The following is a 27231-nucleotide window of genomic DNA, read 5'->3' as shown; positions in this document are numbered from 1 at the left end:
CTCTTTGTGACATACAGCTGTTACATAATACCCACTTAAGATACTTTGAAGCAACCATTAATTACACAGTACACAATCCACACATCTGCAAAAAATACAGTAATAAAATAAATGTGTATTTTCAAAAAGAAAGAAGCACATGATAAAATACTTTTCATTTCTATAAACAACACACAGGACGACATCACACACACACACACACACACAGAGCTACAGAGAGGATCAGTCGGCTGTCACATGATGGTCACTCTCTCAGGTGAAACGTGTGCAGCAGAGCCCACCGGCTCCAGACGAGGCCTTCGGTAATGGCTGCTGTCTAAGCCGCGACGGATCCGGTGGAGCTTCCGGGCGACGCAGGGCATCAGCATCAGCACCTTTCCCAGAATGACGCACAGCGGCAGGGCCAGGGCCACCACGAAGCTGGGGGGCAGGTAGAAGCGGTACGCATCCTCCTCAAACGCCCTCCTCCAGCCAAACAGCAGGCCGTGGAGGGTAGCGATGAGCAGGGCGATGTAACCCAGCGTGGACTGGAGGAGAGAGGAGACATCTGTGATTCATCAGGTGACTACCACACCTGATCAGTTTCATTCACTCCTGACTGAGCTTTCTCTGCGCAGATTGCTCCCTATCAGTGTTAAATCTAAAGCTGGACTATGGCCTGCTGGATATGAGTAATAGCACATAGTAGCATAGTATAATATACAACCGCTGGTCTGTATGTGGTCATACCTGAATGAAGCTGAACTCCCTCCAGTTGAGGGCATTGTGGACGGATGGGATGGAGGTGATGGCGAGGAGAGAGAGGAGCCCAAGACTCATAATGCCGAAGGAAACGTACATCTCCACCCTCCACACCTCCTCCTCATTCCACGCGTTCTCCACGTTTGCATGGACCTGCACACACACACACACATACAGTGATGAGGATCCAGCTCATTTAATACTCACAGACACACACTCACACACACACATGTCCACACTAATGTAGATAAGTTTGAAAACACATTTTACTTCTTCTCCTTCTCTCTTTACTCCTCTGTGCTCTACTGCGTCTGATCTTGGTGTAATGTCTCTAATGTGTCTAATGTTGTTCTCTAATAGGCTCCAAAATTCAAATAGCAGCAACTTAAAGCGACATTATGTAACGTTGTAGCATATTATGTACCCGCAGAACTGCATTGAGCACCATTGCTGGGTGTTTTTGCGCAGTGCTGCTTTAAAACTGTAATGAAGTTCATTATGGGAGTTAATGTGCTTTGCTACTTGCCACACCATCATTTTCTAAATCTCCCCACTACACCAGTGAATCTGCTCTGCTTCTCTGGCCTAAGTGGAGAGAAAACGATACATTTTCACATTTATCTTCAGGAGTTTGGACATGCCATCACAGCCGTCTGACCTGTTGGTAGGCTGTGTTGAGGAGCAGGTACCTCTCAGATCTCCTCATGGGCAGACAGAGGCTGTAGACAACGTGCACAGACGCCAGGAAGAAGCTGAGGAGGCCCAGCTGCTTGCGACTCTGCATCCAGCCCTCCAGCCACAGAGGGAAATGTCTGTACTTGGTGCCGTAGTACAGCTGGTGAGCGGCTGCCAGCTGTCCTGCCAGGTACACCAAGGCCAGCAGCGTGATGGCCACAGTGGGCAGCGTCCGATTCACCATTTCCATGGGGATCTTATAGAAGTTGCTCTGCTTGTGCTTGACGTACGGATGGATGATGTCTCGCACGAAGGAGTACGCGAAAAAGAAGATTGACAGGGACACGGCAGCCAGGACAGGACCCCTCCAGCTAGGGAACAAGCGTATGGGCATGTTCTCTATGTCCCTTGATGAAGAGAGGGCACCCATGTCTACTGGCAGGAAGCCAAGCTGACGAGCTAATTCCATAATCTGCAGACGAGCCTCAAGAGAGTTACTGCAGATGAACACCTAGAGAGAAGTACACACACACACACACACACGCCAGACACACACACACACACACACACACACACACACACACACACACACACACACACACACACACACACACAGATACATAAGATTTACTGTGATATCTGATTCGATACAGAAAACTGAGTAAATGACTGAAAAGGGTAGAAACAGAATAGAATAGAATAGAATAGAATAGAGTTGGTGTTGGTACCTGTGTGCTGGTGTTGCTGGCGTGTGGCTGCTGCATGGCCCAGGCTGACAGCACGTTGAACCCTTTGACCACCATGGAGTCAGGCAGCAGTGAAGCCAAGTACTCAGCGTTGGATTCTGGGTATTGGTTCACTCTCCTGTTGTTACTCACATCTACCAGGATCTTCCCTGCACCACAACAAACCAACACACTGAACCCTCCACAACACGCTGCAATGACTGCACTTCAAACTGGGACTGACTGGCATACGAATCCCAGACTGACTTTATTAGCGTGTGATCATACATGTACTACATATGAACACAAGTATAACATATTTCATAATTCTGCTATGTTTTCTAGTGACCCAAAGTGGTATTTATACCATGAGGGGCAGCAAAAAATGTCCAGACATCAGGACAACAGGTTTAGGTTAAGCACAATAATGTATAAAGTGTAGAGAAGGAAAAATGTAAAAAAAGTCCACATATGAGGACGCAGGGTCTCAGGAGGATAATGTGTCAAACTGAGTGTGTTGTACCTTCCAGCAGATGCTTGAGGTCCCACAGTATGGAGTAATGCTCGCGACGGATGGCCATGAACACGACGTTGGCCTTCTCCACAGCATCCTCATGATGCGTCACATCCACCACATGTGGAAAGGACTGAGCTGCTAGTTTGGGATGGCGGCTGCCCACCACCACATGGAAGCCACAGCGTAGCAGGCGCAGGGTTAAGCACTTGGAGAAGTCACCTGAGCCCAGGATGGCCACCGTGTTTGGAGCAGGGATGCGGGCGGTTCTCCCAAAGTCCCCTCCGTCTCTGACTCCAACGCCGTTCTTCAGACCGTTGGGCAGGAAGAAGGCCTGGGCCTGCTGGAGGTGAGTGGAGGATAGGAACACTGGGCTGCTGCTGCCCATCATAGAGATGGAGTCCATCCTTCCTCCCTGTATGGTACTCGTCCTCTACTTTCTGCTCAGGAGGATTGCAGTGAGTCTGTCGGGAGAAGCAGAGCCAAGGAAGATGCCCCAGAGAAATCAGTTTCATCCTCTAAACTGGATTACAAGTAGATATACTGTGAGCCAGTGGAAACACCAGCAAATCAAGGAAATATCCAATAATTAACTGTCATGGAGTATTACTAGTTGTACTCTTTGTGTGCATGTTATTGACTCTCAGCTGATTGTTGAGTAAGTATTCTCAGTTTGGATATATGATATTCTAAAAGTTATGACCAAGGATATTTCAGGTTAGGTCAATCAATTCATCCACCTTCAGACCATCTGAGCCCCACATGCTTCACACTGTGGCTCATCATCTTCATCCTCTGCTGTATTAAACTCAAAAACAGCAGCAGCCTTTTTTTATTATTGAGCCCCTGACCTTCATCTTTAGATCTAATAACCATCAGGAAGAACAACTTTCATAAACATGGACAGCATCCTTTGCTGATCATGAATTCAATGACTATTAACTATATTTAAATAAAAAAACAAGATATGGAATATGTTGATACCTGTACAGTAAAGGTGTTTACTTAAATATGTATTCATTTTGTCAGGGATCTTGGAAAAATTAATCTGTAAGGAGGAAGACCTTCTGTTTGTTCTGAACTCATCTGAATGTAATCGGGTGAGTGGACTCAGACTAGAACCCCTAACAAGCTGAAACTAACCTGACACTGCGTTTCTTTTAATGATTTGTTATTGTTGAGAGATATTTTCCATATTTGTTCAATTTCTTCAAAAGTGATACATCAATCTCAATGAAAACCCTCTAACGTGCCAAACATCATGATTGTAGACGGAGGTGATGAAGCAGCGGCTCTGATCTGAAGGACTCGATGTGACCGCTGCTGTGAGCCTGGAGCCTCCGGCATGTTGACACGCTGTCACTCCGTCACTGTGGATCCCTCAGACCGGTTTGATGCGGTGAGCAGGTCGCGGTTGATGTCCGCTGAGACGCTGCGTGTGTGTGACCTTCACTATCCCGATGATTCTGAAGGACACGCACGTAAAACTGCACCTGTAGCGCTGCAGCAATGACACACACACACACTCAAAGAGAGAGAGAGAGAGGGGGAGGTAGAGAGAGAGACAGACACACACGCACACACACACGAGCGTCGGTATAATCGCACCCACCTGTCATGACCCACTGGTGCCGCACAGAGATCAAAGAGAGATCAGCTGCTCGCTGCCACCCTCGCTATCCTCTTCCTCCTCCTCCTCCTCCTCCTCCTCGCTGACACTCTGCCACACGTGCTGCCTTCACGTCCTGCGGGAAACCGGAGATCCCAGCTTCCCTCTGTTTCCTACTGGACAGATGGTGAACTGCAGCCTTGCTTGTTTTGATATGAATACAATACTTTGAATAGTGAAAGCAAAAGAAGAATTTGAAAAATTAAGAGTTGTTGTTGTTGTTAAATGATTCATTATTGATCATTCATTTGCTATTGATGGGCGAATGTATTATGGGATTGGAAAAACTATATTTCTTCTAGTTTGGCTTTTAATGGACTGAAACTGTGCGAAACAAACACACATAATTAAGCCTTTACGTGTAGATACTTGTGTGACTGTAATGACAGATGTGAAAGATGAAGGCTTTAAATCTTCTCACATACATCCCAAGTGTCTGTATTGTGATTGAGCTCCTGCTTGCAGGTAATAAGATTGCTGATAAACTGTCCAGATCAAGAGGTCCAGGGGGGTCCAGCCATAGAACTGATCATGCATTGCAATTCCAATCTACTTCACTCTACCTCAGGGTCTATGTATAAAGTTTAACAACAATAGCAGTGATAATACAACCTTCCTTCCTTCTCTCTATCTCTCTCTCTCCTCCTTCCCCTCTTTCTATATAATAAATGCTCTCCAAAATATCCTACAACTGTATGCACAATGTCATGTACAATGTTTGCTTCAATTAAAACAAATTGCAAAATGGGCACAACAAACCTCTGCAAAAAGAGAGAGAGAAGACAGGAAAGGAAAGGAAAACAATGGAAGAAAAACAAAAAAAGGTATTGCAAACAAATATCATTGATGGACTCCGGCCAATTTTCTGAATTCTTTTATTAATTGAAATGGAAACTGAATATAATAAATAAATAAATATAAATATTATGTCCGGGTTGAGCCATTTCTGTTGACAGAAGACCTTGACTTGTCCATATCACCGGTGTTCCAACTCAGGAAGAGAACAAATGAGCCAGAACCATATACGGTGTATACACAGTGACACGTTGTTTTTAAGTCCTACTCAGATCTTGGTTTTCTGTGTGACCTTGTGGCGCAACGGTAGCGCGTCTGACTCCAGATCAGAAGGCTGCGTGTTCAAATCACGTCGAGGTCAAAACTTTACAAGAATTTGGCCCAGATCATTTAAAATATACAAACTAAATTGTCTAATCTTTAAACAGATAATGTCTTCTGTTTAAAGTCACTTTGCACTAATCTCTATTCAGAATTGTGATTTTATTTACAAAAGTCAGACAATGTATCATACATAAATATACATAAATGTACAAAAGTGATTGTGAAAAACAATTTTCAAATATGTTACATCAAGAATCAAGAGTTGGTTCTATTAAATATGGAATCAATATACTATATACTGGGTATTAGTGTGGAGTTACCACCCTTTTTGCACTTTCTACAAGATTTTGGAGAGCAAGTGAGTGTGTGCGCATTCAGCAAAAAGAGCATTTGCGAGGTTTAGGCACTGATGTTGAATGAGATGTCTTGCAATCTTGTGTTCCAATTCCTCCCAAAGGTGTTCAGTGGGGTTGAGGTCAAGGCTGTGCAGGCCACTCCAGTTCCTCCACACCAAGCAGGCCAAATGGTTGCTGGAACAAAAGGCCTTCATCAAACTTGCTTCTGTCCTGTCGTACAGTTCTTGAGCTGATGTTGCTTCCAGAGGCAGTTTGTAACTCTCTAGTAGTGAGTGATGCAATAGAGGGAATATCAGACATATTAATACTGTTTGACCCTTCATAGTACCAAAAAACTAACAACAACCTTGGAGCAGGAAATGGCAGAAAAAGACAAAGAATTAACATAATTTTAATAAATTCCATCATCCTAAATTAAAACATCAAAATGTCAATCAGTCCATAGCAAATAAAAGTCAATTCCCAACATTCCAATTTCACAATAAGACAAATGGCTAAAATGGCCGTGACCCGTAAAAGTCTCATCCTGTAATGTGTTGAAATTCCAGTGATCTAATAAACTTCTCTGGAATTGCATCACCTCTCCATACACACACTCACCTGCTTTAAGATCATTTAAAATACACAATGTCTTATCTATAGGCCCTTTAAATAGATCATTTCTTCTATATAAAGTCACTTTGCACTAATCTCCATTCAGTATTGTAATTTAATTTACAAAAGTCAGACAATGCATCATATCATATATAACGTACATCCAAAAAAGCAGCCTGGCATATTGCACGAAGTTGTTTTACAGTAATAAAAAGGCACATTTTAAAGGGCTATGTGGTGTTAAATGGTCCTCCAGAATCTCGGCGGGCTCCAACATGTCTCCACGCCCGGCTGGAGTAACTGTGTCCCCGGCCAGCTAACTCAGGAATCGCCCGTGCAGCTGCTCCACCTCCAGCAGCAGCTCCTGGGCGCTGGGTCTGCGTAGGGGCTCGCTGCTCCAGCACCGGCTCACCAGAGTCCAGCACAGGCGGCCCTGCTCGGACTCGAACACCGCCTGGCCCTGTACCGGAGGCCGCAGGTTGTTCGCCACCACCGCGTAGAGGACGTGCTGCCGGTCTCCGGTGTACGGCTGCTCCCGGGTCAGCAGCTGCCACAGCGTGATGCCGAAGGAGAAGATGTCGGCTTTGGGAGAGACCCGCTCTCCCTTCAGCAGCTCCGGGGCTCTGTGCGTGTACGTGCCGCCTACGTGGCTCAGCTGGGGAGAGACCGAGGTCACCTCCTGTCCCGGGTCCAGTTTCACGGAACAACCGAAATCCGCTATTTTGCAGACGTCATCCCCTGACAGCAACACGTTAGCTGGTTTCAGGTCCAAATGCACCACGTTGTGAGAGTGGAGGAACCGCAAGCCGTGGACCATATCAGCGGAGTACCGGAGCCACCTGTCCGGCCCCAGCTGTTCCGTGCTGCCGTAAATGACCTGATGCAGGTTCCGGTTCCCGACGAACTCCATCAAAACGGCCCCGGTGCTGCATTCATCGCCGTATTCCGCCGGGACGCAGGTGGTCGCCGCGATGACACGCACGATGTTCTTGTGCCGGAGGTGAGCCGCGTTCAGCTCGGCCCAGAAACTCTGCCGGGACGCCAGCTGGTTCTTGGTGCTTTTCTTCACGCTCTTGATCGCCACCGTCTCCCCGAGGTACTCAGCTCGGTACACCGAGCCGAACCCCCCGGAGCCCACCGGCACCACGGCGCGCAGCTCCTTCCAGTGTATCACCGAGGACCAGAGCCTGCTAGCTACCCTGCCGTGGAGCCGCTGAGCAGGTACTTGTAACGAAGAGCCGAACTTGTTGAGCGGGCTGCTGCAAGCCCCGCAGCCGAGGGAAGGGTACAGGTCGCTGGGCAGCAGGCGGGTGACGGGTACCGGAGAAGGCATCGTATTAGCCGGAGCCTCATGTCAGACTGACATATATCTGTTTTCTGTACCGCGGTTTGCCGTTTGAATGAGCTGCACACACGGGTCCACCGGCAGCCACAGCGCCCCCTGCTGTTTGGGAGGGTGCAGTACTGCTCTCTGAGGTCAACGAGTTCAAAGATGGTTCAACTGGGTTTAATGACAGTAGGAACATTGAGACAACCAGCATGTTGTGCTTCTATTACAGACACACCATTTAAACGACTTGTATTTTATGACGAAAATAAAATGCCGTGTTTGTGTTTTACAGCTCAGGCTCCCTCTTTCCTGTTGTTTTTAACTTTATGACACATTTACATTCCAATAGCGTTGTCAAATAAAAAACTCACACCCTTTCTCAAGTCTTGTAGTACATTTTACCACAATTGTTTCCTAACTAATCCCATCTAAATCTATCTATCTGGGGGTCCCAGCCTTTTGTAAAAGGATGACCACCCAGTTATGAATGTCTATTGATCATGCCTCTATAGTGCCACCTACTGGACAAATAACATAAACTCTTACAGGCTGGTGGAGTGGATTGTGCTGTATGCAAGTATCCATCTATACAGATCCACAAACTACTATGAGGGAATTACAATTTATATCTACTGCTAATCTCACTCTTTACAGCCTCATGACTACACAGAGACACACACACACACACACACACACACACACAGTAAACAATGCATTACTTTGGAAACGACACTCACATTTGGATCCTTCTCTTACATTTATTGTACTTTCATTACATTGTGTAAAAACACTGGAGTTGACGACTGCAGCTCTTCTTTCTCATAGCAGCAACGTATGAAAATCAAATCAGGTTATTCTGCCAGATAATAAATAATCTGCCTCTTTGGATGATGTCATGGTTAAAAGATAAAAGCTGCAGCATTAATTTCTATTTTACACAACCTATAAACATATACATACATACACACATATATATGTAAATGTTTATATGCATCACTTTGCCTATACTCATAAAAAATACAACAGTAGTTTGTAAAATAGATTTGTAGTAAAATATAGAGAATTAGCAATGAGTCCATCATTGTCACAGGATGGCATTGTTGAAATGCAACAAATAACAAAACCAACATGGCTGGAATGCAGTTTGCTCATCTTGAATCATGTGGAGTCATCTTCACCAGCATCATCATCAACATCATCATCATCATCATATCTCCCACCGTGACAAAATTTCCCAGTATCACAACACACAGGTGAAGAGGAGGGAAAAGCATGCGTCTGTAAAAAGACTTAAAAGTCACAGTACAATAAAACAGATGGCGCTATAACGTAAAACCAGGCGCACACACACACACACACACACACACGCGCACACACACACACACACACACACACACCAACTGCACAGCTCAAACTGGATATTCTGTCTGTACAAACCAAACCATTAAGAAGTAGAAAAGAGGTCTGTAGCACCGTGAGGAGCTTTAGAAGTATGTTAGCAGCTTGATCCAACACCAAAAAAATATATTGCAGTATTGCAGTGTTTCTTCCATACACATTCAATAAGTTTCACGGGTACCACTGAAGCTTATAAAGAAGTCTGACATGAACTGCTGAAAGCTCCGTGTCCCCGCTGTTCACACGTTTCTCATTGTCATACACATGCCGTCGGTTTGTCCCAGGACAGCTTAGATCAGCTTTAACGACGCCACACTTTACATCTGAGACACGACAGCAATGAAAACAGGGACCTACTTTCTCTCTACACACACACACACACTGTTGTAGCTCTTTAGCTTTGAACTTCTTCCCAATTTTCTTGCATTTAAAACTGGCCACAAAACAAGAGATTCTTACCAAATACAAAGGTCTGAATTCAGCCAAAAATCCATCAAGTCCACATCAGTCACAACATGTTGAAATGACACTTAGCCGATAAGAAAATGTAAGTTTTCAAACAGAAACAAAAGCCTCAAATCAAGTATTTAAAAAAAAGTTTGACTGAGAATGAACCCATTTACACCTGGCATTCATTTTCCAAATACGTTATCTGGATAATGACATTTGATGTCAGGTTTTACTTTGACACTAGTTCACCTTCTCCTTGATACCTCCATTCTGCTGCATTGTGATTGGATGTCAGTAGTCAGATTGAGAGGTTGGTTGGAGTTCCCTCCTCGCTGCATGCATTGACAAGCTCCATCAATTTTTTTAAAAAGCTTTCACCATTTGAGTGTGTGCAGTCACTCTCCATGTTTTAGGTGGAGGTTCAGCAAATCGCAAATCCTGATTCAAAACAACTTTAACGAGAGCGATTATGTTGATGTTTTTGACTTGTGAGTGGATTTGATCTCGTCTGTGTGTGTGTTTGTGAAAAGTGTGTGCAGACCCCATACAGTACTGATGTGATCCGGTCTGTGCACACTTACACCTTGCAGCATCAAGAGCTTATCCTTATCTGGATAACGTACCTGGATACAAATCAAACTCTAAATGGGCTCATTCTGAACATGTTGACTCTTTCTCTTGAACAACTCATAAAACAAAAACCATGAACTCAGTCCATCATGAAGTGCTATATAGTCATTTTAAAGATGGATGACTGCCTGTGATCTCACCTAAACAAGTCCAATCAGTCCAAACGTCACCAGCATGTCCACACGGAACACTGGGCAGAAGATTCTGATCTTTAAGATGATTTGTTAAAAAGACCCCCAATGACACACACAGAACGCTTGTGCAAGTAAAGCAAAAATGACACTTTGATAGGAAAAAAAAAACACTGTCAAAAAATTGTACCTGTAAAAATAAAACATTTTATATTGTATTTACATGTTATTGTTCTCTAAAGAGCTAAATATATAATCTATACATTTTGTAATAACGATTTTAAACAAAAAAAAGGGTATGGGAGGAAATAAAGGCATTCCATTTACAAAAAAGTGCTATGATTATAAAAACAACAACATAGCGGCTTGTTAACATCTCATGTAAAAACCACAAACCTTCACAAGATAACAGCACACTTCCATAAATGCTTTGAATTATTACACATTCAGCTCATACAATCCATAAAAATATCATGTTTACTCAGATCCTGTCACTCATGAAGGGAAAAGGAGAGAATTCAACACTTCTACTTAATCATTTATCGACGCTGGAGGACACAAAACGCCACGTGAATATGTGAGGTAAATGATAACACTAAAGGTTACGTGTGTGTGCGTGTGTGTTTGTGTGTTTAGGATGACTCAGAGGCACTAACATGTCGACCAGGCTCCTGCTGATGACGAGGATGAAGATGCACATTTCACTTGATTTTTTTTTAAGGCTTTTTAAATTCTCCTTTTTGCGATCGGGTGCATCGTCTAGTCGCAAATACAAAACGGGAATACAAATGTCAAACGTATTCTAGACTTCAACCCATCTGGCACCTTCAAGGTTTCACTATAAAAACCACACGGGGCAAAAACGCTTGGCTTGGAAAAAATTTCTACAATTCTCTACTAGAAAATTATTGAAAAATCCTATGGAAAAGTTTCTAAAACAACTAATCTGCGATGGAAAGAAATGATCCAGAAGTAGACAAGACCAGCAGAGTTCGACTCCCTTCACACTGAAGCCGAGTTCAGACTGCACCGTTTAGCACAGACCTCCCAATAGCACACGCACACCAATGTCTCTATGTGCAAACTGCTCAAAGACCCACAAGTCAATCATGACACGTGCAAGTCAATCTACAAATCTGTCGAGTCTTAAACAAGCTGTACTCTTCACTAAACCAAATGTAATCCCAAAGGTCATCGTCAACATCTATATCATCAATTTAGACCAAACGATGCTTTTGAAAAATTAGCATTTCCTTGATTACTTTCCAGATTAAGTAGATGAAAATATATAAAGATATGACATCATATTTATATAAGTGCGTGAGGTTTTGTCTTTGGTGTGGGGAAGAAGGCATCAAGTCTTTCCAAATTAAAAGTCAAAGTTTACATCAGATCCATTTGGCTGTTTGCTGGGTTAAAAAAATTCCCTTTCATTTCCAAACTGTTTGAACATTACGTCACTAGAGTTTGAACTTGTGTTGGGTGCTTTCCATATTTTTAGTTTCATTTGTGCTATAAAAAATATTGATGCATTAATCAATCTCTCAAAAGGAACTAGGTACATATTTGCCTTTTTTTCATTCATTTGTTTGATTATACAATACAGTTTATAGTAAATGTTTACTGACATTCACTTAAGCAGAAAATACAATGTATGTCCCAGTGTGTCCCGGTATGAGAAACAACCATGTAGCTTCATCATCTGAGATCTAAGCAGCAGAGTAGAATTGTGTAGGGAATAGGGAAGTGGAATCGTGCCAGATGATGTCAGAGCATTTGACATTAACACCATCAAACTCATCAAACCGACACTGAACTGGAGCACATTCTCCATCCACCTCCACTGCCTCCCGGTCAGCAACACTGACATGTTGGAAGCGGCACACGATTGGCTACACAGAAAAGGCTGGACATGTTGAAAACTGCAGTGAGAGTGACTGATTGTTGCTCATCAATCAAACAGTTTTGGCAGCCGAATGTCGTGTCACATCTTGAGCTAAATTTCCATATCAACAAAATCTGTCTTTGTCATACAATTTGTGACTATCAGTTTGTGTTCTGGTATCTTATAGTTCATGATAAACATGAGGAGATGCCATAAATTGTTAAAATGTTTTAACTTAAGAGTGTAAAATAAGCTTCTTGCACCATTGTCATTGTCATAACATGGGGAACTGTTGTATGAAAGGCTTTATAAGGTGAAACACTTCTTAGAAGTCTAAGTCATAGAAGCTATAAGTAACATCATGAAGGAAATACTTCCTGTGTGAGTCTAGATTTTTGCATTTGGTTTGGGTTAAAGTCCTCCATCCTAGTCGGAGTGCTTCTTCACATTTTCTTTGCTGTATCTGCTTCTACACTCTTCGCCCAGTGAATGGTGATACATAACAGAGGAGTGAGTGGAACTTCTCATGCAGCCAGTGTGGTTCATGTAGCCCAGATTCACTGTTTGTGATCATGAACACACACACACACTGAGACGCCCAGTAGCTCAGATGGGTGTCATCATTGTGGGTGTCATCATCATTACAGGCCTGTGGCAGGTTAGACACTGATGCTCTGGCTGGAGGATCTGCATGTGTCAGGACATTTCTCGGGCATTTCAGTCTTGGACCGTCCCGAATCCACAAACATCTTCCAGTTTGAACAAATCGCCAAAAAGTCCCTCGAACCGCAAAGAGCTCAAGCTAATGAGAATGTGAGAGGAGGTGGAAGTGACAAAAACAACAAAACTTTGTTTGTCTTGGGCTTTTTTTCTCCCTGCAAACTATTTAAATGGCAAACTGGTAGTGATACTGTGTAATGTTCCACCATCGAGACAAAACCGCACATTACAGCAGATATTGTCGTGTAATTTGAGGCATTCAGTGATTTTGGTGAAGGAGTCTGAGCTCGGCTTGTGCGTGGTTACACAGACACACACAGACACACACACACACACACAGGGCTGATGGACACGTGTGTGTAGGCTGACAACTAACAGCTACCAAACTGAGAGTTAACAGGGTGATGCTGCTGCTCAGTAGTTCCCACCAAGTACCACGTCTACAATGACAAGGATGCACTCTTGCTTTAAGGTCAAACTCGGTCTATTTGCATATTTTGGTTCATTTACTACGATTCCCATATAGTTGACATTACTGCTAACAACTTGTCAAAGTGTGTTGCCATGTTTTTGATTTGTGTCCCTGCTGCAGAGGTCTCAAGCTCAGTCCTCAGTCTGCTAGGTCTGAACACAGAGGATTCCATCACAGTGGACGTCACGTTTGCTGTCGTCACAGTTGTGTTATTACTGCGCAGCATGTTAGTCACTGTGATGGATTGAAAGCGAGAACGTCCTGCAGGTTGTGAAGTATACGGTCCCTTTAAAAATCCCAAACACATAGCAAAGGCCAATCGTGGTGTCAATCGTCATCACAAAAGTTCTACATGACTAAACAAGATCTGCAAACCAAGCTCCGTCTTCTCTAAAGAACAGGGAGTGTGGGTATGGAACTTGAGGGGAAATGTCGCCAAATCATCAAGGTGAAACTTCCAACTGTCAAAAGTATAATAAAGTAAACGGACATAACTCACAGTGAGAGACAGAGGAGGGAAGATGTCCAAATATAACAAAACCAAACCATGATATTGTAACAAACTCATACTGTAAAGCCGTCCCAACAGTACCCATTACATAACTGACTGAGCCGAAGTATGTGTGCCTGGGTGTGTGTCTGTGTGTGTGTGTGTGTGTGTGTGTGTGCCAATGTCAGTGCTTGTGATCATATACTGTGTGTGTGTCAGTGTCTGAACATGTCGTCATATTCATGGAACAGAAGTGCTAATATCTTCAATAATGTGTTACTGGCATCTTGTCCAGACTAACCTGGGGTGTGTGTTCTGTCTGCTGACATATAGCTTGAAATGTATGTCGGTATGCGTGTGTGTGTGAGTGTGGGTGCCAGATGCAGTACGTACTGGATCACTGAAAGGCCTGATGGAAGCGGGGCAGTGTGGTGTGTGTGCTCAGGTTGGATATGAAGGAGGAGGTCAGCCCTTGTAGTGAACTCTCTGCAGACTCTTGGCCTTCTGGTTGCTGCTCGGGGGGCAGCTGGACCAGAGACGCGGGCTCTTCGGCGGGCGGGTAGGCCACGCCCTGCCCTCCGCTGCCCCCCGCCTGGTTGTACAGCGGCCCGTTCAGCGGAAGGAAGTTGAAGAGCTGAGAGAAGTCCATCAGTGAGTCTCCTGCCGCCGCCGCAGCCGCTGCCACGGACGCCGACGACATTTTGGACAAGGGGACCTCCTCGCTCCTGTCCTCCAGCACCTGGGACTCCAACTCCAGCTTGGAGGCAGAAAGCTGGGCGTCTTCGGCTGCGGAGGAGGACGAAGGCATGGCGCTCTGTAGCTCCATCAGGTAGGTCTCCAGGTCTCCCTTTAGATTCTGCTCCCGCTCCTGCGAGGAGACGGTGAATGAGGTAAAGTTGGAGCCCAGCGGGTACTTTAAGGAGAAAGGGTTTGTGGGGTTGGGGAAGGGCTCTGCATCCAGGACGGGGCCGGTGTACATGTTGAGTTGGAGTGGCCTGGGCGCCAGCATGCCTGGGAGCTCCCCCTTGATGCCTCCGGACGCTAGGTTGTAGACGAAGGGCTCCAGCGAGTCGGCCGGCTCAGTTTTGACCCTCAGCAGCTCGCGGGCGTGGCTTTTCTTCACGTGGCGCGTCAGGTGGTCCTTCCTGCCGAAGCGCTGGGCACAGTACTGACAAAGGAAATCCTTGCGTCCGGTGTGCACCACCATGTGGCGCCGCACGTCTTTGCGGGTATAGAACCGCCTTTCGCAGTGCTCGCAACGGTGCTTCTTCTCTTTGGTCCCTCCGGAGGACTTGCCGGCATGCGTCTTCAGGTGCTCCAGCAGCACAGCGGTGCTGGGGAAGGGCTGCAGGCACACTTGGCAGGTGAGGTCCCCGCTGTTGGCCGCGTGGAGGGCCAGGTGGCGCTTGAAGCCCAGCTTGGTGTTGTAGCTCTTGCCGCACTCCTGGCAGGTGAAGGCCTCCTTGTACGGGTCGTGAGTGTGCAGGTGATTCTTTAAGTGATCCTTCCGGTGGAACATTTTCTCACAGTATGAACACTTGTGGTTTTTCTCTGGGGAGTGAGTTGCCATATGCCTTTAAAACACAGACACAATCTATCAGCAAAATTGCAAGCATCTACGCACGCATGCACAACACTTCAACACAACACACTGGCAGCTGGAGTGCAATGGCATTCATCAACATATCATTTCTGATTACTAAAGATCACTACATGACAGATGCAGGTGCAGGGTGGCGTTTCTGTACCGTAGCAGCTTGTATTTGGAGACGAAGGCCTTGGTGCAGTCCGGGTGGGAGCAGCGGTAGGGTCTTTCCCCCGTGTGAGAGTACGAGTGCACCTTCAGCTTCTCCACGCTGTTGAACGCCTTCTGGCACACTTGGCAGGGGAAGTTCTTCTTCGGCTTCCCCTCGGCTCGCCTGCGCCTCCCCGCCGCCGCCGCCGCCGGCACAAGCTTGGCTTTGTCCAGGACGTGGTCACGATGGCCCTGGGTTCCCGTGGCCATGGCACCCTAAGGTAGACCAGTTACATGGAACAGGGCACAGTGCCCAACTAGTACTGATGGAAGCGCTCGGTCCAGTCTTATGTGCTCAACACCAGCCAGAATCAAGGGCCTGACAAAGAGAAGGACAGGAAATGAGTTTGGTTTAGTGTGGATCGATCTATCTATCTATCTATCTATCTATCTATCTATCTTTCTGTTTTGAGTAACTTAAAGTTGATATACTGTATGCAGATTTAGATCCAGTAGCATGGTTTTATAAACATTCCACACCTACAGGAATTTGACAATCATTTAACAGAAAACACTGCCGAATCTCAAAACACAGAGTGAGGCTCGTGACCACAACATGGGCGCTTGGCTACAGAGTGAAAACAAGAGGACGTAAGATGTTCACTGTGCTGGAGCAGCGAGAGAACATGGAGCAAAGACAGAGCAGAGATACTTTACTAAGGACTGAGACCATCTCAACTAGCTCAGATGACTTATTCTACATTTATTTGATTTCAGACAGACATTCTTTAACATGGCAGCTCTTGTTGGATCAATCATAAACACATGGCAATAAATTAAACATATCCAGCAGAATAAAGAAGATGGGAGTCAGACTGGAGCCATCACATTAGAGGTATATATTCTATTTAAAATACAGTAGAAATTAAAAGATGCTGTTTAATTCAACTTGTTGGGAATAAAACCTCTACTGTTCCCTTCAAGTCTCTTTTTTATTATCATCCAATGAGTGGAGTGGATTTGCATAAGTAACAGTCTAAGATGAACAACAGGCAGATCCTCATTTTCATAACAAAAATATAAATGTCAACCAATATCTTTTTTAGTTTAAATGTTGTTTTATTCCAATCGTTCCTCTCTGCAGTTTGCACACAATTGTTGTGATATTATCTATTCAAAAACTGAATTTTAGTTCTTTATTTTAACATAATTAAACTCATCAATGCTAGAAGATTTGAACTAGTTTGGTGTTTATATCTTTAGTGGAAAGGAAAATTATTTAAAGAACAAAAAGAATTTGATCTTCCTCACTAACATTCCTGAAAATAAAATCACATTTTGAGAGATTTAGCTTTAATATTTACTGATAATCAATGCTATCAATACCTTTCTGTTTTCAGCAGTTTTATCATTTCATTTCAATGATTTTAACAATAATAATGATAATAACACATGAATTCATGCGGCCTTTATGAAATAAACTGAAATAGTTAAACCTGAAATTAGAATTAAATCCCAATCAAATAAATGCATTTCAGAGGAAAATAAGTGGATATTAAAGGCTAATTCCAAAACAACTTTGATTGAAATCATGTCCATTAGATTGACGAGTTCTCTGGGTTCAGGCCACAGATTTATGTCTCAAACTATTAATTTCAAAGCTGCAGCAGGAGAAGAAATACAATTCGGATTTCGGAGGGTTTTAGGATTCTAAATAACTTCAAATTACAATGTTTTAAAACTACAAACACTCATGAACACAGAGAGGACAGACGTAAACACATAGACGTGTCACTGCTGTGTATCTTCCTCTTTATCTTCCTCCCATCATCATCATTTCATCTCATGATTTCAAACAGGGAAAGAGTAAATGATTCTAACATTATCAAGCTTCCACGGTGTTTCATGTCAGCCAGCAGCTCTCTGACACATGACATCAACATGACAAATGACTGTTCTCTTCTAGCAGGTTGTGTTCTGCTACTATAAACACACACACACATCGCCAACAGAACCATGTGACTGAACCCAAACACCATTGCTACAGCAAAAGTAATGGAACTGATAACTGATGACAATAACAAACACATTTTCATTTGTGCACGTCAACATCGAAGAACCATATCAGCTATCATCACACACACGTCCACCTTACAATTCATTGTGACTAGAATAGTGCTTGATACAACTGCTGATAATAACAATGCTCATTAGTTGTTAACGTTAAGAGCAATCTGACCAACACACACACCAACCAAAGCACACAGGTGAAACGATAACATTCAGACTTCACTTCACCACTCACGTAGGCTCAGCTCACCTATACAACCATTCACCCAAACACTCCTCATGCACACTATGAGCCGAGCCAGCAGAGAAGCTACAAACCAGCAGGACCATGTCAAGCTTCAAAACATGCTCTCATGTCAGACCTCATCATGGGAAAATGTTACAATAAATTAAAATGGACATATTGTGTTAAAATGTAAAGGTTACTCGTTGGGTTTTAAGGGATAAACTTGTGAATTCTCTATTAGTTAAGATAGTGTTTCTGCTTTGTTTACCACAAGAAATATGAGCTACTTATGTGGAAAGGATGGTTTCCCTTTCAGTTCAACACAATGTGACAATAACAAGGTATTAAATGGATGAAAACATGTAATAATGCAATGTAATGTACACACACACTCACACACACATACACACAGTAGACAACATCCTCTCCAGTACACCTTCTGTCAGTAACTGTCCCAGCTGTTCCTATCGGATCTCTACACACACATGAGCAGCACATGTGTGTGTAGTGTCTCTCTCTCACACACACACACTCTCAGCACAGCGACATGACACCTACAGCTCATCCACTCCATCACTGCCTAAGAACCACCCGGGTGGACCTGCGCCGGTTCTGGTCCGCTCACACAAACACAACACACACACAAACTGTGTTTGAACCAGCAAACCTTCAGCCTTGCCTAATTAGTTTGCCTTAACTTCTTCTCCCTCCATTTTGATGCTTTTTTTTTTGACAAGCACCTCTCGCAGGTTCTAGTTTATCCCGCACACACACACATACACACACACGGATCGTATAGCACCACTTGTCATGTGTGTGTGCGCGAACATTGATCGATACCTGCACAGAGGTTGAATATAAATACAACATACATGCTCCGACTGAAACAGCGTGACACAAAGTGAGTGTATAGCCGCTACATTTGGTCGCATTGTAGCGTTACACTTTAGTCAAAGAGATGCTTGAGTCGATAAGGAAATGTGTTTACACCGCTGACGATCAATCTGTACATGAGGCTAAAATAAAAGTGACCGCGGTCAGTGCGAATATTGACATTAACGCCGAATCAAAGTGCGTCTGTTCCTGTCGGGGCTCATCGCACTGCCGCTGTTATTATATTCAAAAAAATAAGTCAAAGAAGGCAGCATGTTGAACTTTACTCAACTTTCCTTCATTCTACTGGTTCCCGTGCTCGTTAAGGTTCGTGGACACGCACCGTGACACTAATATCGCCAGTGACAGAATTGATTTGAATTTTTTCGCTCCTTGTGCCGTGCCTCGGTTCTCTCTCTGGTCCCAAGCTGGGTACTGATTAACACTAACTTTTTCCCCAGCTCACCCCTCTCTCATAATTTAAATAACCCCGATATTTTAATTCAACAACTTACTAACAATTTACTTAATTTACACCAAACTTACCCCGGATGCTTTAACATCCTTTCTGTTGCGTTTTTCTTGACTTTCAACTATTTTCCGAATTTTTAATAATTTTTTTCTCATATTTTTTGCTAGACGCGGCGGGCCTGAAAATTGTTTGCTTTCCCCTCTTTCCAGCAGCCATTGTGTATGCGCTGCGATGCAACCAAACTACAACAAGCCCCGCCCCCTCTACGTCCCGCCCACTTGTTGTCTTGAATATTACAAGCTCCTGTCAGTTTACTCGACAGGCAGTCACCGTCTATTCTCTGTAAACATTCTATTCTACTTCACTCTCGCTAAACTCACATTTAGACGCTCTATAGATTCTACAAATCCTTTAAAATCCACTAAGTTACATTTACAGCGCTAGGCGGGCAAACATGTCAGCCAACGAATCCTATTGGCTCACCAAAGCGTCAATCTAGGTCGTTAGCGTCCGCAGCTTGCTATTGGCTTGTTGTGCTGTCAATCTAGTGTGACGGCGTGTGTGATTTTCGTGGTGCGCTGCTGTAGAGGACGGACTCAACTCAGTCTGCATGGCTCCTCTACATGTGCTACCTAGCTAATTTGTAGCTTTATTCTAAACTTTAAATGTCAATAACTCAGGGAATTACTCCGATTAAATCTCTATTTATTCACAGGAAGCGCAAACAGGCTGCATACGTCACTTTACGTTAAAACCGGATAACCTTCAGCAGGAAGCAGCTAGACTCGTTATTAGCCGTGGATTAAAGCTGTTTTTTATTACAGGTAAGCTTTAATTTAATGTGCTATGTCAGTAATATAAACTCACCCAGGCCACCTATGAATAAAAATATTATTAGACCTTTAACGTTTGTGTTGGTTCGCTTTGTCGAAGGTCAGTCCGCCTGTGACATTTCATTCATAAATGTGATTGTTATTGTTTATCGGATTACATTTCCACACTGTCTGCAGGACAACAATATAACTTGAACATAACAATAGAAGACACTTTGTAATTCGGCAAACGTTTGAAAGATTTAAACCTTAAAATATACGTATAAATATTTCAAAATTAATACGAGTCCCAATTGAATAACGTCATGAGGAAGGATTTAAACTGTAACTTACATTCCTTCTTTTGCACATTTCACTATGTGTATTCAGTCAATGTAGGTATCAATGTGGAGCCCCCGGCCAATATTATTACTTAATACTGGCATACAATCATTAAGGACTGAATGTAGAGGTTTAATAATACAGTCACCATGGCAAATCATGGCAAATCCTTAGTTTCCATTAGTAAACATTGTTGGAAACAGACCTGTGTTTCGACTTCTGATGAGCTGAAAAACACACAAGCTTACATTAATGTGGTCCAAACTTAATGAGTCTTCATCTTCATGTGTTTTAAATTTGTAAACCCACCAGTTCAGTAAGGAAAGGTCTGAAATGAGGTCCCTCGATCTGGGTCTGGGTCTGGATCTGCGCCGGGCCCCCAAGTAACTACACATTATATTTGATTTGTTTTATTGTCTTCCTTTTGAACAATCTTTCACTTCTGTAGGTTTTTGTGGATGAAAGTAAATTTAGGTGCAGTGACACAGAAGTTTTAGCTTTGCCAAAAGTTCTCACAACTAGATACGTAAGGGATTCTCAAACTGTGGTAGGTGGGCAACTGCTGGTACATTCAGAGAGGAGAATTCTCTAGCCAATCAAAAGTGTAGAAATTGATGGGAATTGTGCCCATGTGGTCATTTATACTCAACTATACTGATAAAATGGCTTGATTTAAAGAATGTTTCCCCCCTAGACCCACTCATCCCTCTGGACTCACTCTCTCCTTCTGCTTGGTGAGACTAAGCCTTCAGCTTCAGTCACATTTCTAGTACCTTAATGTTAGAAAAGGAGTTTGTTGTTAGCTTTCTGCTACGTAGCTTCATGCAGTGGCCTTCTGTTTACATCACAGCGTCTTTGATAAGAGAGAAAGGACCCAAGCTGGACTTAAGCTGTCCTCTGTGTGCCTGAAAATAGCAATTTTATGTTTAGGTTTTGTATCATGAAAATAGTATTTTGTAGCCCTAAAACAAAATGTAAAACATGAAGACAAATTACTCACACAAATGTTTATTCTACCACCACACTTATTCTTTCTGAGGTGCTCAATACAGACATGCCACTCTGTGTCTGATTGATTTTTACCTATATTGGATGATTTTTTTTTTTCAATTCCTCTGAAAACCTTTAGTGCACGTGTTTGATGTGTTTACTTTATGAAAACCTTTATTTATTCATGAACGCCTGCTTAACTGAATAAATTAGATTCTGTAATAGATTCTGTTCAACTAATAGATGATGGAAATAGTTAGTTGGTAGTTGATTTAGTGCAGAAAGTGGTAGGAGTGTTTGGTTCCCACAGCGACACAAAGTAACCCTTGTGATGTAATGAGGGTCAGTCTGCCTGACTCTGCACTGAGCCCACTGCTGCCACAAAAGCAACTGAGCCACTTGATCTGGAGGTCCTGGGTGAGATTCCTTTGGTAGGACATGCAGGGGCAGCATTAGAATAAAGCAGAGTGCTCTAATGTGGAGTGTGTGATGAGCTAAGACCAGCCTGCTCTCAGTGCTGAGCTGTTGACAGGCCATGCACATGGAGGTCTGGGCGGTCTTGCTCACACTGGACCCTGCAGCGTCTTGACTTCCGTGTTACTGGTTTGATACATTCTACAAATGAAAACGTGTTCTGTGCTTTCTGAAGTATTTGAATAAAACTCTCATGATGTACACATTCATGGACAAAGTTAGTTTTTCTGCAGATCTGAAGCCTTTTAGAAGAATTCCACACTAAAACTTATTCTTTGCTATTTTCATTGGTAATTTGCTGACTTGTTGAATGATTATCAGGAAAATGAAATGTGTCAGGAGCCCTTCTAACACAAACAAACTGACAGTTGGAAATGCGTGAAATGATAAGGAAAGAAAATACTGGTCCAGGTTACATGTGTCTTCCTCTTTTGTGATTGTCTCCTTGACTGATGGTGTTCAGTTACATTACAGGATTTGTCTTTTTATTTTGGGGGACATGGCTTCAATGTTCACCACATTTATGCTCATGTCTTCTTAAACCAAATAACTGATCCTGTTCATGTTGTCCATCTACCCACAGATCCACATGGCTAAAAATGCACGAAGAGTTCGGAATTTGGACACCAACCCCTGCATAGAAGTAAGCAAAACACACACCGACTGGAACATCTGCTGCTGGTGTGAAGCCTTTCTCATGTTGTTCTGCTTTTCTTCTGCAGGAAACTGACGCATCTCAGAGGTGTTTAGATGCCCACAACTATGATAAGGCCATGTGCACCGTTTATTTCCAGAACTATAAGAGCTGCAGAAAATACTGGGTGAGTGTGATCTTCATTATGTGCACTGGACTTCAATGGATCATATAGTAGATACAAAGAACAAAAGTGATGTAGCTCCAAACACACTGGCAGCTGATCCAGCACACATCCATGAGTGACGTCAGGTTTGTAAGGTTTCTGGATGTCATGTGTGTGGTTTCCATGGTTCTACGTTATTAGACATATGTGCCTTTGACTTACCAGATCTGTAGGCTTTTGGTGTGGACCCTTACTGTACTTAACATCGCTAAAAGCCACTAAAAGTTCATCTACATTGGCTTTGAATTTTAGTTAGATCCATTTCTGTTCAATGTGGCCTCAGCATGACATGTTACACCCAAAAGCCTGTATTCTTTTACTTGAAGCAGCTGAGAGAATGTTGAAATGTTAAAAACTACGTCTCCCAAAGACAATGAATTGGACAAGGCGTAACATCATTATACAGTAGCATAACACAGTTCTATGGGGCAATCCAGGATATACATCAACTTTTATTGTGGTGTTCATAACCTCTGATCTTTCCACTGTTGAAATAATTGCACATGGTTCTATAAAAGTCCATTCAAAGTCTGTAGACTTGGTAACACATACCTTCAGAAAGCTAATACTTACAAACGATGAAGAGCTGCAGCATGAACCTCAGGAGCACTGAGCTCTGCGTACTATATCTACCATCTCTCCATAGGTGTGGTCACTTGATGGAACAGTGGTACATTCCAGATCCCGACTAGTTAAACACACCTGGTTTAGCTCGTTAGGTTTGTTTCGAGCAGGAAGAGCACGAAGTATGAAATCAAATCGTGGCCTTAGTCTCCTGTATTGTCTCCTTGCAGCATAAGATCATGGTACAGAGAAGGGGAGACGGTGTGAAGCCTGACATGCCCACAGCTGCAGAGAGACAGCAAATGCTCGCTGCTGCCGGAGGGAAGCCGTACTGAGGATCAAACCGTCCAAAGAGATGCTCTGATGACGCGCAGGACAGGACACTGTTCTCTGCTTTAGACGTACAGCAGCACCTGTGCAGTCCTGATCCCAGATGATGTACACTGGAACTGGTCCTGATTGATGATGATGATGCAAACACAAATACATAGAAAGATGGACACAGTACAAACTGGGCAGTACAGTATGATGGACTTTAAGTGTTTTTATTTAATGAAATAAACGTGGATTGTTGTATTTTCTGAAATAAAAGTCATGATTGAAGATCATTATAGTGTTATCTTTTGGTTTTGTCATTCATAGTCAAAAACAAGCACAGACTGACACTCTATATCTAGAGTGACACGCAAAACAAGCTGACAGGGTTTAAACGGTCAAGATCAAAATGTATTATCTCGGTGAATGCTGCTTGTTATTGCTGCAATTACTGACATTAGGAAGTCTGTAGCAGTACAGTGCCAGACAAATTGGAGTACAGTGCCAGTGCCAGTCTTTAAAATCAAGTTTTAAAGACATAAATAACATCAATCGGTGTCTATGATTGGACTATGAACTGGTGCAGTCGAAACCAGGTCCAGATACCTGCAGGGTTAGGTGATCTTACATGGCCCTCTAGTTTCTATAGTCATCTATAAGCAGCCAGTGCATTTTCTGCTCCACAAGTATTTGCAACCAAAATTAAATCAACATGTACATCACTTACTAAGGCATCTCCCGGTGGATTGATGTCTCTCAAAACATGGTAGCCGACCCAATCTAACAACGATGAGACCAAACAAAGTGCTTGTTAATCTGTTCCAGCATGTTTCCATGTCCACTTGTAGATGGTAGCAATGTTACAACATACAAATAGGGATATGATCTGATGAGTTTGAATAGATTCTCAAAACTTGCAGCTAACCTGTGTATCTTTGTGGGAACTGCAGCTTAGAGATGTGTAGAGTTAATTGTGCAAGTGGAGGCATTTGATACTTCAAGAAAATGCAGGATTGCTGTGGCAGCCATCTGAAAGCAAAAATGTGTTGTCCGTGACGCGTGCGCAAAACTGGTTCCGGGTTTAATATCGTCCCCCCTGTAACCCCTCTGTAACCCCTCTGTAACCAGAGGGGTTACAGGGGGCGCCAGACCCACTGGTGCTTTCGGACGTTGGTCCCGGTGGCCGGAAATAATATAAAAGCAAAAACGTGTTGTCCGTGTTCCCGTCGCTCGCGCGCGCAAAACCGGTGCCGGGTTTTCTATCCCAGGGGGCACTTACACTTGCAAGTGTCCCCCCCCCCCCAGACAGCAGCTGTTTAACATGAAGTGAAGCTTTGGTTGAAGGATACATCCCTTAAGAGCAGTGGTTCTCAAACTATTTCTTTTGCGTCCCCCTTTTTTTTGTTTTAATGCATCGTTTGTTTTAATGATCAATAATCTATTGTAGTATGATCAGAGTCATTGCCAAACAGTATATTAAAAAACACATTATATAGGTAGGTACACTTTGCTTTTTATAATTGTACTAATTTCTTTATGCTCAGTTAGTTTCATGGTGTGGTCTTGTTTCCACCTCAGAGGTCTGAATGGTTGATCCAGCACAGGGTGAGTAACAAACTATTGATTCAAAACTCTTTCAACTTGTGTAAGCAAAATGAATGTCATCAATGAAAGTCATAGTTGTATGGATTAGCTAGACAGTTGTGACATTAACAAACATTTTCTCATCTGGATAATGTATTTGGATATAGATCACATATTAGCATGAGGAGTAAATATGGCCTAGTTACACACTTGCTACTGGATACCATGGATTTGATTTCTTTCGCACTGAGCTCTGCGTACTATATCTACCATCTCTCCATAGGTGTGGTCACTTGATGGAACAGTGGTACATTCCAGATCCCGACTAGTTAAACACACCTGGTTTAGCTCGTTAGGTTTGTTTCGAGCAGGAAGAGCACGAAGTATGAAATCAAATCGTGGCCTTAGTCTCCTGTATTGTCTCCTTGCAGCATAAGATCATGGTACAGAGAAGGGGAGACGGTGTGAAGCCTGACATGCCCACAGCTGCAGAGAGACAGCAAATGCTCGCTGCTGCCGGAGGGAAGCCGTACTGAGGATCAAACCGTCCAAAGAGATGCTCTGATGACGCGCAGGACAGGACACTGTTCTCTGCTTTAGACGTACAGCAGCACCTGTGCAGTCCTGATCCCAGATGATGTACACTGGAACTGGTCCTGATTGATGATGATGATGCAAACACAAATACATAGAAAGATGGACACAGTACAAACTGGGCAGTACAGTATGATGGACTTTAAGTGTCTTTATTTAATGAAATAAACGTGGATTGTTGTATTTTCTGAAATAAAAGTCATGATTGAAGATCATTATAGTGTTAACATCTCAAACTTCTGTCTCTAAAAATCCCCATGAGACAAACATCCATCTCACAGCCAGTTAATTTAGTTAATGACTCTCATGGACAAATTTTGTTTGTAGGTTCTCAGACCTGTTCACCCTCCACCATGGAGGACTATGCTGATCTGTGCAGGTCCTTTGGGTAAGATCATGCTTTTATCTTTTGATCAGTTGCAGCATTTATTCCTATATGGAGACAGACACACATCTATTATGAAAGATGCCTGAAAACTATGCTATGATGGATAACTCATGAAGTCACGTACTTAATCTCAAAAGTCCCCTGAAGAGTCAGAAATGACAAGACAACCAAGCACAGTGAAGACAGAGTTGATACCAAACTACAACTAATTGCAACTGCTAGCTAACTAGGTCGACCTTACAAATTAGAGCACACATCAAGTATGTTATGGCATTTTGGTAGCATTTGGTAGAGCAGAGCTAGCTATCAGTGACTCACTGAGGTTATTAGATTAGATTAGTACTTTATTTTCATTGTGCAGAGTACAGGTACAAGCCAATCAAATGCAGTTAGCATCCAACCAGAAGTGCAAACATTTACTATATTATACACAGACTCATCGTCACAATGCCAGGCAATTGTTTTAGTAACACATGGTTATCAGCTGAAAGATGATAGATTTTGACCTTTTCCACCTCATCATCATCATGGTTACTCTCATTGTGGACACATTTCACATTTCATTTGTTGGGTAGGGAATAGTTCCACTGATGGTACTTGAAAGATATGAATATCTCAACATATCCTCCAGGCTCACTGTTGTTTTGAACACTTATCAATGATGTCTTCATAAAATCATCCATGGGGTAAGGTGATCAGTTCACTCACTGCAAAAATGTCCCCTCCTCTTAGACTTCCTGTCTGGATAGCGTCGTTGCTCCATAGCGCCAAGCGTCTGAGGAGAGACCATGCCCGCCGCAAGAAGGTCTACAGGCTCCTGCAGAGGAAGCTGGTTGGTATATGTTTGTGTTTGTGTGTGTGAGGCACTGCATGGATTTCAATGCACACTCCTGTGTTACAACAAGAGTTTCTGTTTATTTGTGCTTTTCTCCATCTTATATTCGTGCTGCATCCACTGTCTTCTAATGTCTGGATGTAGTACAGATATATATGTTGTGCATTTCTTCAGCAACTTTAGCAACTAGACATGGGT

At 43.2% G+C, this 27231-nt stretch overlaps 4 protein-coding genes and 1 non-coding gene across 6 annotated transcripts; 2 read left to right on the top strand and 3 right to left on the bottom strand.

Moving 5' to 3' along the window:
- Positions 1 to 233: 233 nt before the first annotated feature.
- Positions 234 to 3061, bottom strand: steap2 (STEAP family member 2, metalloreductase). The gene is made up of 5 exons (XM_076158268.1): positions 2665 to 3061; positions 2145 to 2311; positions 1400 to 1927; positions 730 to 894; positions 234 to 527 (listed from the first exon to the last, which is right to left on the bottom strand). Exons 1-5 carry the CDS (start codon positions 3059 to 3061, stop codon positions 234 to 236), a joined length of 1551 nt encoding a protein of 516 aa, XP_076014383.1.
- Positions 3062 to 5408: 2347 nt separating this feature from the next.
- On the top strand, positions 5409 to 5480 carry trnaw-cca (transfer RNA tryptophan (anticodon CCA)). The gene has a single exon. It is a non-coding gene; the product is annotated as a tRNA-Trp (tRNA).
- Positions 5481 to 6206: 726 nt separating this feature from the next.
- On the bottom strand, positions 6207 to 7766 carry mos (v-mos Moloney murine sarcoma viral oncogene homolog). The gene has a single exon (XM_076158267.1). The coding sequence runs from the start codon at positions 7724 to 7726 to the stop codon at positions 6710 to 6712; it is 1017 nt and encodes a 338-aa protein (XP_076014382.1). The 5' UTR covers positions 7727 to 7766; the 3' UTR covers positions 6207 to 6709.
- Positions 7767 to 8953: 1187 nt separating this feature from the next.
- On the bottom strand, positions 8954 to 19475 carry plag1 (pleiomorphic adenoma gene 1). Its single transcript, XM_076158321.1, has 3 exons — positions 19350 to 19475; positions 15648 to 16013; positions 8954 to 15473 (listed from the first exon to the last, which is right to left on the bottom strand). Exons 2-3 carry the CDS (start codon positions 15902 to 15904, stop codon positions 14297 to 14299), a joined length of 1434 nt encoding a protein of 477 aa, XP_076014436.1. The 5' UTR covers positions 15905 to 16013; positions 19350 to 19475; the 3' UTR covers positions 8954 to 14296.
- Positions 19476 to 19830: 355 nt separating this feature from the next.
- Positions 19831 to 23925, top strand: chchd7 (coiled-coil-helix-coiled-coil-helix domain containing 7). Of its 2 annotated transcripts, XM_076158382.1 has the most exons (5): positions 19831 to 20099; positions 20747 to 20812; positions 22477 to 22536; positions 22616 to 22714; positions 23548 to 23925. In XM_076158382.1, the coding sequence occupies exons 3-5, from the start codon at positions 22483 to 22485 to the stop codon at positions 23650 to 23652; spliced, it is 258 nt and encodes an 85-aa protein (XP_076014497.1). In that variant the 5' UTR covers positions 19831 to 20099; positions 20747 to 20812; positions 22477 to 22482; the 3' UTR covers positions 23653 to 23925. The 2 variants fall into 2 exon arrangements, with proteins under 2 accessions (XP_076014497.1, XP_076014496.1); XM_076158381.1 differs by lacking the exon at positions 20747 to 20812.
- The last annotated feature ends 3306 nt before the right edge of the window (positions 23926 to 27231 follow it).

The sequence above is a fragment of the Genypterus blacodes genome, unplaced genomic scaffold (genome assembly GCF_046128005.1).
Source record: "Genypterus blacodes isolate CSIRO-AG114 ecotype Tasmania unplaced genomic scaffold, CSIRO-AGI_Gbla_v1 ptg000076l_1, whole genome shotgun sequence".
NCBI lineage: Eukaryota > Metazoa > Chordata > Actinopteri > Ophidiiformes > Ophidiidae > Genypterus > Genypterus blacodes.
The sequence above is the reverse complement of the archived record's forward strand: the minus strand, read 5'-3'. Positions and strand labels throughout refer to the sequence as shown.